This window comes from Suricata suricatta, chromosome 7 (assembly GCF_006229205.1).
Source record: "Suricata suricatta isolate VVHF042 chromosome 7, meerkat_22Aug2017_6uvM2_HiC, whole genome shotgun sequence".
Classification (NCBI taxonomy): domain Eukaryota; kingdom Metazoa; phylum Chordata; class Mammalia; order Carnivora; family Herpestidae; genus Suricata; species Suricata suricatta.
In genome coordinates, this window is record NC_043706.1 from 116,017,418 (window position 1) to 116,028,729 (window position 11,312).

The 11,312-nt window shown below is 49.1% G+C and overlaps 1 protein-coding gene across 3 annotated transcripts; it reads right to left on the bottom strand.

The window, feature by feature from the left end:
• Positions 1-1,352: 1,352 nt before the first annotated feature.
• SGK1 (serum/glucocorticoid regulated kinase 1) lies at positions 1,353-10,024 on the bottom strand. 3 transcript variants are annotated; one of them, XM_029943494.1, is made up of 12 exons: positions 9,833-10,024; positions 6,958-7,033; positions 6,452-6,527; positions 5,940-6,044; positions 5,746-5,829; positions 5,501-5,632; positions 5,112-5,224; positions 4,640-4,763; positions 4,078-4,173; positions 3,427-3,582; positions 3,229-3,318; positions 1,353-2,561 (listed from the first exon to the last, which is right to left on the bottom strand). In XM_029943494.1, the coding sequence occupies exons 1-12, from the start codon at positions 9,864-9,866 to the stop codon at positions 2,394-2,396; spliced, it is 1,254 nt and encodes a 417-aa protein (XP_029799354.1). In that variant the 5' UTR covers positions 9,867-10,024; the 3' UTR covers positions 1,353-2,393. The 3 variants fall into 3 exon arrangements, with proteins under 3 accessions (XP_029799354.1, XP_029799352.1, XP_029799353.1); XM_029943492.1 differs by lacking the exon at positions 9,833-10,024 and adding an exon at positions 8,078-9,045; XM_029943493.1 differs by lacking the exon at positions 9,833-10,024 and adding an exon at positions 7,175-7,330.
• Between the last annotated feature and the right edge of the window lie 1,288 nt (positions 10,025-11,312).

Sequence of the window (11,312 nt, forward strand, 5' to 3'; positions counted from 1 at the left end):
ATTAAGCACCTTTTGTTCAAGAAGGAGTTCGTAACTGTTGTTGATAATGAGAATGAGGGGAAGATCTGCCCCCACCCCCCTCAGTCAGAGCTGGTATCGATCTCTATTGGGAAAATGCAGGCTTTAGATTCTCTGTGTCACTGTAGCTGACTTTGGCATTTGGGTCTGGTAGGGATTTAATGTGTACCTAGTGCCTGTGTATAGTCCAATAGCATCTCAAATGCAAAGCTGGGGCCCACCTTCAGTGCGAAGTCACTGACTCACTTTGATCTCCTTCCTTCAGTGGATTACAAGGGAGAAGGACAAAGCCATCTCCAAATACCTTTAGAAGCCCGGGGAGGTTCGGGGGTGGTATGAAGTGAGAGGTAAGAACCACGGTCTAGGGGAAAAAGATCACAACCTCCCTGTGCCAACCGGGAGGTCGGGTTCAGGGAGTACAATGGGTTTCGAGGTTAAGGCAGCAGCTGTCAACTGTTGGAGGACTCCCCATTCATCAGGAATTTGTGTGAAAGGCCTAGAAAAGTGAAAAGGCAGAAACAATTTAAACTCTAATTTGGAGGATCTCTTAATAGCTTCATATCTTTCCCTCTTCTACAGTAGATATTCCAGCGGGATGAACCTTAGGAGCAGCCGCTGCAGCCCAGATCCAGAGTCTGCTGGGCCCGCACATTGCTGGGTACACACAGGCTGAGGATTCCGGGCTATGCCAGGGCCTGGCTCCTTGGAGTCCTTCTCTGAGCTGGCATGGGTCTCCATTCAGCTGTTGGTACTTTCAGCATCTGCCAGCTCGGCTTCTTGGGAATATAACCGTTTATGACAGACGTCCTCACCCTCTTGAGAGGCATTCTACTTGCAAACTATTATCTGACTTCCATTTCTGCAAACTGTTTTATGGAAAAAGTGCCTTTTCTATTAGGCTCTGTAAAGGCAGAGATTTGTCTGCTTTGCCTGGTGCTATTTTCCCAGCCCTCAGAGCGGAGCCTGGCCCAGAGCAGGCACTCAGATTATTTGTTGAAAGAATGACCTGTTAGGTAAGCCAAATGTTGGGACAGACAACCAACTTCCCAGGGGAGGCAACAAATATGGGGAACATTGCTTCATGGCTGTCCCTGTGGGACGTATATCTATTGAAAAGGATTTATTGGGATGGGTTTATGAATGACTGACATCATGAGACCCCTCTCTACCCCCCCAGAGTCTGAAGCTGAAGTTCTTGGAAGCAAACTGCTGAGCTGGAAATTACAGCAGCATTTCTCAGGTTTTAAATTTTAAATGGACCCATTATTCCTTACCCCCCTCCCCAACAGAGATATACAGAAAGAACACATGTGACACAATTTATGTAAATATTTTTCAAGGTTTTATTGCAAACCAAAGTTGGTTTATCACACACACAAAAAACTGTGTGGTGGGGAGCAGGGTGGGGGGGCGGAGAAGTGTACACATTATAACCATGTTAACTACAGTACATTAAAATGGTGGTTTACATTACAAATAAGCCTGTAAGTTTAAATACGCTAGTGTTATAACTCAATGTACAGACTGTCTTTATACAATACATACAATTATCAGGAATGCAAAAAAAGAACATAAATAATGCCCATTTTACAGGTGACATTTTAAACAATGAAAATACCAGGCTTTGACCGACAACTGGGGCATTGGTCCATAAAAACCCTTTCTAAAAATAGAAATATTTGTAGCAGCAATGCTTTCTTTAAGCATCTAGATACAAGTCATTGCAAGACCATTTTCAATAAATTTTAGTTATTAACTGTATCTTACAAAAAAAACGGTCTACACATAAATTTATCTTCCAAATATGGAAGAAACAAACAATGTCCCACATTGTAGAGTCCTGCAAGTGTCACATTGATGCTTATAAACGAAATCCATCTGTGATCAAGCATACCACACTCATACCACTGTTCACACAGTAAACCCACAAGGGAAAAATAAAGAACCGAAACACTTTGCAACAGGAAAAGCTTCGGAGCTAACACAATCTCCTCGGAAAAGGCACATTTCATAAGATTCGACATCACGGCCCAGACAGACCTTCAGAGAATCCTCCTTAGAACTGTGCCGTCCTAATAAGACTACTGTATCTGCCTAGGGCGGCCCGCAAATGCTCACTGCAGAGATAGCACCATGTTGGAAGGAAGAAGAAAAATGAAAACCTCATGAGCTCATTGAGAGGAGGATGTGCTCTTCAAAACACTTCCAGCGAACAGTGTGCAATAAGATTGCCAAGACGTGCAAGCTTCCAGAGATGTGCAAATTCTCTTTTAAGATGTCCTGTCAGCTGGTGGCTCCGCCAAAAAGCTAACTAGAACACTCACACACATACACACACACACACAAGAATCCTTTGCGACCAACCCTAGGACTGTTCAGAGGAAAGAGTCCATGGGGGGTGCATAGGAAAAGCCCAGGAAGGCCTCCGCCGCTTCCTTGACGCTGGCTGTGAGGAGGATGCTGTCGGGAGACCTGCCGATGGAGCTGGGGACCGGCTCTTCGGTAAACTCGGGATCAAAGTGCCGCAGGTCACTAGGTCCACTCTGTTGCAGGAAGGGAGAAAAAAAAAAAAAACACCAAAACACTCAGTGTCAAGAATTCACACAGTGCATACAGGACAGGAAATCCTCATTTGGGCTTTAAATACTGGAGCTCGAGTTTTCAGGGCCCTATATGGAAACTCCCAGAATAACCATCCATTTCAAGCATAGAACCGAAAGGCCAGGGCACCTGGGTGGCTCAGTCGGCTAAGTGTCCGACTTCGGCTCAGGTCATGACCTCATGGTTCATGGGTTCGAGCCCCGCATCGGGCTCTGCACTGACACCTCAGAGCCTGAAGCCTGCTTTGAATTCTGTATCTCCCTCTCTTTCTGACCTCCTTGCCCCCTGCTCATGCTCTCTGTCTCTCAAAAATAAATAAAAAACAAAAAAATTTAAAGAAAAAAGAACCAAAAGGCCGCACAAAGTTTAAATAAGGAGGATAGTGTTTGCTTTTTAGCTTTTGGTACTAGAACTGATAAATGTGGTGAAAAGTTAGGTTAGTTTCTTTGGGACAAAAATTCTGCTTTTTATCGAGGGAAAAGAACGGTTTGTGAATAAAAGACCCACCAATGGATTCCTGGAGGGCCCCCCCCCACTTCCACCACCACCAACTGTGACTTAAAGAAATGCCCTTTGGGTCCTCCTGTTACTTGAGAACGGGATACTTACCACATTTGGGTTAAAAGGGGGAGTAATCTTCTTATTAATGAGATCATCCCAGTTAATTAGGGAGAAGAAGACATGATTCTTAATCTCCATCTGTTGAGAGGAAACAGGGGATTAGTTTAGACGGGCGGAATTCAAGAAGGGCAGCCAGGTCTAAGGCACTCCCCAGAGGGCCCAGGAGAACAGGGAAAAGGGACTCACAAAGTCATCCTTGGCGCCCAGCCTCTTGGTCCGGTCCTTTTGCAGGAGGCCCTCCAGGAGGTGTCTGGCGGAATTGGTAATATTTGGCTTCAGCTGGAGGGGTTTGTTCAGAATGTTGTCGTACATCTCAGCTGTGTTTCGGCTATAAAAAGGAGGCTGAAAGAAGGAGGGGGAAATTAATGCTTAATCGGGGGGTTTGTAGAGCATACGTTACTGCCAGAGAAAGAGACTTAAACGGCCCTGTATTATGCTGTGTCTGACAAAGTCTTCCCTGAATACGTTTTCTTTGCCCTGGCTTTTTCAGTGTCTACTTCGCAATCCTTCTCAGGGAGTAGGTAGATACTAATAAGCCACACAGGTTAAGTGTTTTCCTCACACAGTTAAGTGTGGTCATATCTAGTAAAATGGGAGTTTACACACACACACACACACACACACACACACATTCCCACGAAGAGCATGCTCTAAAGCACCTATAAAATAACCAACAGGCTTCTCTTTTCAGCATTTGATAAGCTTATTTATAAAGGACAAGACACAACGACAAGATGGGGCCTGTGTGCCCAGAGAAGTCTGGGTTTCAAGAAGTCTAGTTCTAGGGAGCATCCTCAAACCCGGGCCATCTTCCATGACTCTGAACTTGTGACTCACCAGGCCGTACAGCATCTCATATAAGACGGCGCCCAGGCACCACCAGTCCACGGTCCTGTCATAAGGCTGCTTATGAAGCACCTCAGGGGCAAGATACTGAAACACAAAGCAGGAAAACAGCGTTGAGGGGTCTGTGGAACCAGGCAATCCCAAGACCAGGCCTGCGCGTTGAGAGGGCTGAGAGACTCCGGGTCCCCCCGTGGGACACGTCCCTTTATGTTACTTCCCGATAAAACCTCTGGACGTGGAGGCCGACGGGCCAGTTAGGGGACTGAAGTTTAGGAAGCTGTTGGGCATGCCGCAGATAACCTTCCTTGGGCATTGAAAACCTTTTATGCCATGCCTTTTGCAAACAGCTTGTCTTAATTCTAAAGCAGCATACGGCCTGGGATTTCCCAAGCTGCATCAAACAGCAGATGTGTTTTACTTGCACTGAACTGGACTGAGAAATCTCTGAGAATGATTTACTATATTGGTGGTTTAAGTATTATTGCACTTGCTCCCACCCCCACCCCCCAGAAGGAGGGGCGGAGACCAGGCCCCCAATCCTGAGTGCTCCTACCTCTGGGGTGCCGCAGAAGGTGGATGTTGTGCCATTGTGTTCGATGTTCTCCTTGCAGAGCCCAAAGTCAGTGAGGACAATGTGTCCCTGTGAATCCAGCAAAATATTCTCTGGTTTTAAGTCTCTGCGGGGGGGGAAAAAAAGTAGTTGTGTAAGTTAATTTCACTGCATAAGAAATCCTCTGTGAAAATCATAGCTTGGGGTATTAGAAGCATTTTCAGTTCACTGAGACTGTACAGTGAATAAAAAAAAAAGGGGCTCCTTGTTCTGCTAATCTCTTCTGGATTAGGCGCCATCCTAGCTGGCTAGTTCCCTGGTGGCACGGAGTCAAGGCAGCTCACATGCTGGGGTATCCGGTTTTAGGTGACCAAGCCGTACATCAGTACAAATTATTTTAAGGCTCCGTCAAAGGCTAGGGCTGTGTCTCCTTTGCACCGAGGAAGGCAACCTTGAGAGCTTGCGGCTCACCTACCTATACACGATGTTCAGAGAGTGCAGGTAACCCAAGGCACTGGCTATTTCAGCAGCGTAGAAACGAGCCCGTGGTTCCAGGAAGCATCGCTCCCTCTGGAGGTGGTAGAACAACTGCAGGAGACAGGACAAGGTCAGTTTGGGTGGCTGAAGCTTGATTAACAATGCATTTCATTCGTCTTGACATATATAGCCCAAGAGAACAATTGCAGGAAGTGACCCTAAATAGTCTATTAACTATTTGAAACCCTCAGGTTAAAGGAAATGCTAATTCTGGTAACTTTCCTCCCCCCCCCCCAATATCATTTCAAAACTCTCCTCTCAAACTAAAAATGGGAATGCTACGCACAGACACCCAAAGGTTAGCTCCCATCCCGTTCTGCAGCTCACCTCTCCACCGTTAATGTAGTCAAGGACAAAGTACAGTTTGTCGGCAGTCTGGAAAGAGAAGTGAAGGCCCACCAGGAAAGGGTGTTTCACATTCTTCAGTAGAACATTCCGTTCCGACATAATATGCTTTTCCTAGAAAAAGGATAAGTAGGATTTAGTGACAAGTTTCGACGTGGGACCAAAATTCTAAGGGAAAACCACTCAGTGAATGTCTATCTCCAACTCCAATCCATCACATTTCATACCTCCTTCTTTTTCAGGATCGCTTTCTTCTGTAAAACTTTGACTGCATAGAAGGCTTCTTCTGCTTTGTGTCTTGCTAGAAGAACCTGAAATTTCAATTAAAAAAATCATTTTGCTATCCACATCCACGGAGAATGTCAGACGAATGCATGCGTGAAAGACTATAAAAAAATGAGGTCTTCAGAGCTGAAATTACCTTTCCAAAACTGCCTTTCCCAATTACTTTCAAGAAGTGAAAGTCAGATGGTTTGGCATGAGGATTGGATGACGGGCCAAGGTTGATTTGCTGAGAGGGACTTGGCTGGAAAAGAAAATGTCTTCGTTAATAGCCTTGCCTCAAAGAAAGACAATAAAGGACACGCAATCTGAAAGATGCCACATCTGCAAATGACTGAGGCAAGTCACCATACACCCTAAACACAATCAAAAACTACTTTTCATTCATACACATTAATATTTCATATGGGAGTCTGGGAATGGTACACAGTAATGTTGTAACCAGATGAAACTTTTATGCAACAGGCCTTTTAAAATACTTCCCTGACTCAATACGTAAGTGCTTATGTCACACGCTATGCCATTAACTGAGGCATTCCTACCCTGACACTAATTTCTAGAAAATGCTATTTTAATTCGTCAATGTAGGAATACTAACTGACTCACTTATGAGATTCCTCCACAAAAGCATCACAAAGAGAGAATACTTACTGGAGGAGAAGGGTTGGCGTTCAGAAGCTCAGGCTCCTGAGGCTGGGAGATTTTCAGAATGGACTGAACTTCAGGGCTGCAGAGAAAAAGAAACAATTGAGAACCTCCTAGACTGGTCGCAAGGGGGCACCCCGACACCAGTGCTTAAGTTCCAGGCTCGGCTTCTCCGGACAGTTCGTGTTTAAAAACATCCAAATAAATGGCTCAGTTAAAGAAAATAATAAACCCACTTAAATACAGGGATAGAGAAGGGTTGTTTTTCATGGAAACGGGGCGAATTAGGCAAACAGGAAAATTTAAATCTTATAGCTCTTACAGGCCAAATCAGCAAATTAGTTTTAATGTTTAAAATGTTCTAAATTGGAGCTGAAAAGAGAAAAAGGGATCCCATCCTCGGGGGAAGTCTTCGGCTTCCTGATCGACACCCTGATGAGAATGTGTCTTTACTGCTGATAAACAAGCTATACTACTTATTTTTATGTTCCCCAGCCCTCCCCCAAACTTACTGTTTGCATGCATAGGAGTTATTGGCAATCTTCTGAATAAAGTCGTTCAGGCCCATCCTTTTCTGTTTCATGAAAGCTGTGAATTAAAGGAGGAGAAATAAATAAAGGTCTAAATGGCTTCGTAACGTCCGACGCCACGCACACTAATCTGATGTGTGACCTTAAAAAACTTTCCACTTCGCACATCCTAGAAGCCCAGTATAATTCCTACACTCACCGATGAGAATTGCTACCATTCCCCTCATTCTGGAGTAAGTGAGGGTGCCCCTAGCAGCCTCGGTTTTCACCGTCATATCCGCAGAAAGAGCACAAAGAGTCAGACGTTAGTGACAGGAGACCTGCTCAGCCCACACTGGTCGCGCGCTGCGCTGCCGGCTTTATAAGCCCCAAGTCGCCGCGGGGCGGGGCTCACTCCTGAATGAGGAAGCGGTGCTACCCGGCCCCGCCCCCGCCCCATCCAGAACACCCGCCCCCCCCCCCCCGGCGCCGCTCAGCCCTCCAGACCGCCTTGTGGCAGGCGGTGGCGAGCGGTTCTGCCCTGTCCCGAGGGCAAGCCCTCCGGGCGGGGGCGGGGGGCGCGGGGACTGCCCGGGAGGCCCAGCCACGGGGCTGTTATCTGCCCCTCTGGGCGACCCCGCGGGGCAGAGAGAAACCGCAGGCGGAGGGGGCGGGGGCTGGGAGAGTCCGGGGTAATTTTCCACCTTTCTCATTTATTCCACTCCGCTAGGAAATCAGAGCCGCGGCACTGGGGCGCTTTCCGCCCGGCGCGCGGCAAGCCGGTGGCTCTGTGCCCGCTCTGGTTTGTCACACCCTCACGGCCGATCCCTTCCCGGTCCCGGAGCCGGCGGTCTCTCCTAAGCCCCCACCCGGAGGCCGCGCAGAGCCAGTCCGAGGTGTCTCTCGGCTGAGGGCGGCCCCGCGCGACCTTATCTGCGGGGTCACCATGGGCCCGGGACGCCCGGCGCGTCCCCCGCTCCCGCCGTCCCCTCGCCCGGCCTCAGTCCCTCCACCCTGAGAACTAGCGCACACCGCCACCCCCCTCCGCCCCGGCCCCTCTCGCCCGAGCCGAGCGACTAGCGGCGGAGCGGGACGGTCCCCTCCTGGCGGCCGCGGCGCTTACCCAGGCCGGTCAGCAGGAAGGACTCGCTGCGTTTCTGCGCCTCGGCCCTCTTTTTGTGGCGGGGCCGGAGCAGGGACTCGAGCCGGGCCCTGGCCAGCGCGCCCTGCATCTCCCCCATGTGCAGCGGCGGCCGGGCGCGCAGCGGGCGAGGGCGACAGGAGAACACTGAGGTTTCCTTGAAGGAGCCGCCGTGACTCAGGCCGGGCAAGATTTCCTGCCCCGAGACCCAAAACAAACAAATGGCCCTTGTGCACGGCCGAGCCGCTTCCGAAAACGCCTTTTTTGTGCTTTTGGCCGAAGCCAGGCAAGGCTGCAAAATCCCAGAACTTGGAAGCGGAGGAAGGAAGGAAAGAAAGAGGGAAGGGGGAGGGAGAGGTCAGGAATGTGTAGGGGAGGGGGCGGAAATAAAATTCGTCTCTGCACTAAAGGAAAAAAAAAGTACAATCTATATTTCACTCTTTTCCCTTCTCTAATCTTTGAGAACATTCTGTCCGTTCCGCATGTAATTTTTCTTGCATCTTTAATCTCCGCCACGCTGTGAACACGTGAGGTGGTGGCACGTTAGGGGAGCGGTGGCCCCGTGCAAGGCGCCGACCTGGCGTGACCCCGGCCGTCGGCGACTCCCGGGTTCCCTTTCCAGCCCTGCCACCTGAAAACTCCGCTCGGTCGCGTTACATTCTCTTAGAAACCCCTTAGTCTGTCCTCGTCTTCCCTACCCCTCCTCCGGTTTATTTCTGGGCTGACCCGGGAGTCTTCGTACAGTTTAACCACCTTGTTCTTTTCCCTCAAGTCCCAGATCGACTGGGGCTCGTGAGCTCGTGAAAGATTAGCCGGGCGCCCGCGCTCCAGAAAGCGGAGGAGAGGGGGAGCTCTGCAGAGCAGCGGTGCGGTGCCTTCCAGTCACCCCGCCGCGGGGAGATGCCCGGGCGCTGCAGCCTGCCCGCCGGCGCGGGGACTCGGGCCAGCGCTGGGCGGGGAAGCCGCGAGCGCAGCGACCCGGCCGGGAGCCGGTGGCGGCTGCAGGGAGCTCGGGTTTGCTGGGCCGGGTACCTGGCGCTTGCCGGTGCAGTCTGCGGCGGCTGCCCTGCCGTGACCCCCGACTGCCAAGGGCCCTGCCATTTTTGAGTTGCATACTGGGTCTGACACACGCCGAAATACCAGCTGTCGAACCAAGAATAGCCCGCGAAGCGGTTTTTTCTTTCGTTCTGGGCAGCGATTTGTTTTGCAGGCGCTAGCACTTCATTTGCCCTAATATGATCTGTAGCCTCAGCCGCTGCTTGGTTTGCTCGGTTGCAAGAGTCCCAAACTGGGAAGGGATCACACTGGAGACTGGCTGGGGAATTTTGCTCAGCACCTACTCTTTAAAAAAGCACTGCTGAATGCCTCAAATCGATGCTCCAATCTAAACCAAGGGGTACGAAACTCCAAGTGGCAGTAAGTGGTCCATTACTGCTTCCTCTTCTTTGGATCCTTCATAGAATATGACTTGTCACTGCCAATGCCCCTTGCATTGGGTTCCACTCCAACTCCCTGACCATTCCGTCCCCTTTTAAGACAGCAAATTTTGCAAAGGTTGCCCGGAAACACCGACCTCCATCAAGATTTCTGCGTGTTTTATCCTTAAAACACGAAATTGAGAAGTGTTCCATCAGAGACCCTCCCCTGCGCCTTCAGCAGGCCAAGTAACCCTGGATCCTCTAAAGCATCTTCGTTTTATCCATTCCCTCCAAATTATAGTAATAAAATCACACAAACCTTTCAAAGGGGATTTTATAGCTTCCTCCTTCATTCTTCAGGTTGCCTAGGATATAGGAACGTTGGGGATTACTTTCTGGAGGCTGGAGGTAGAGCTCAGTTATGGCTGGAATAGACTCCCTGCTTTGTGCCTGATAAGGCTGGAAAGCTGAGATGACAGGGAGCGGGAATCAGAGGCAGCTGTCCTGCTCTGTGATGCACCCCACTTTATATAAAGGCAATTTACATACAGGAAGGGAGCAAGCTGCAAAGTTCAACACTGGGCCATTTATTCTCTCCATTGCAACATCACTCAGAAAATTACAGTCATCAGCGTCCTGAGTTTATTACACCCCCAGCAAGACATACAAGAAATGTAACTTGACTGATTATCCTCACAAATCAGTCCAGAAAAAAATTCAAAACACATGCACGGGGATCATTTTTTCAAAGACGCTGTGCCACATGCATTCCAAGAGGTACGTGGAATTCAAGTTAGAGGGCTCTGAGTGGAACAGAGAAGAGGCACAACCGTATGATTTGTGGTTGTAACAGAAAAAGAACGTCTGATGTTCTTCTTCCTCCCCCTACCCTAAGGTTCGGCGGTTGGAGACGGACGGTCTGCTAAACTTATCATTTAACGTAGAGAATCAAGTTGTTGAGACTGGCTTTTCTTCCAACCGGATACCTGAAGGGTGGAGCAGGCGCCCCCTGTTCTGTCCCTGCAACCTACGAAGACTTCCGAACAGGAAGGTGACACACAGCGGCGGGTGAATGGGGTAGGGGGGAGGTAGACGGGGGGAGGGGGACGGGGGGAACGCTGTGTGACGCGCGCCTGTTAACTCTGCAATGGCTTTAGGGGTTGCCCTGTGGCCGCTATTCAAACGCTTGAGCTGTTCTTCCTTCCCGTCGCCAGCCTCTTTCTTTGGTCCGGATAGTCTTCCTACCGGGAGGAATCCGGGCCCCTTTCCTCTTACTCCCTGGTGGCGGCGAAGTGGCCAGAGTTGCGTCACCAAATTCTGCTTGTAAATGCAACCCAGAGGGCGATCGCGTTCTCTGGGAGAACCGCTCTGGAGGGCATGATTTCCCCCACTTTTCCTGAGGTTTAGTCAGTTCGAGATAGTTTCTCTGTAACACCTCGTGCAGCCACAGAAAATACAGACCACTTGAGAGGAGCTAGGCTAATTACCTCCCCGCTCCCCCAAGCCGGTAATCTCATTTATGCCTCATAGTGGAGAAACGGCACTCAAAACACTCAAATGGAAATGATTCACCAAGATGTAAAGTTTGCACGGAAACAAATCATTTTCCAGTCCGTGTGTATTTTAATGCTTCAAAAATCGTTTTAGTTCTACTTTAATTTTCTTTCATGAGGGACTGTAAATACTAAAACCTGAAAGCTTTACTAAGATCTGACCCTTTTCATTTAATTTGAAGTCTCAGAAAAGAAATTCCTGATATTTCTCTACATAGTAAAGTAAATATTTTGAAAAATATTTTT

Coding starts and splice junctions, on each gene's coding strand:
- SGK1 (XM_029943492.1), bottom strand. CDS start 8,195: ATGGGGGAGATGCAGGGCGCGCTGGCCAGGGCCCGGCTCGAGTCCCTG. Junction 7,034..8,077: donor CTTCCTGCTGACCGGCCTGG/GTAAGCGCCGCG, acceptor TTTAATTCACAG/CTTTCATGAAACAGAAAAGG. Junction 4,764..5,111: donor TCTCTGAACATCGTGTATAG/GTAGGTGAGCCG, acceptor CCCCCCCCGCAG/AGACTTAAAACCAGAGAATA.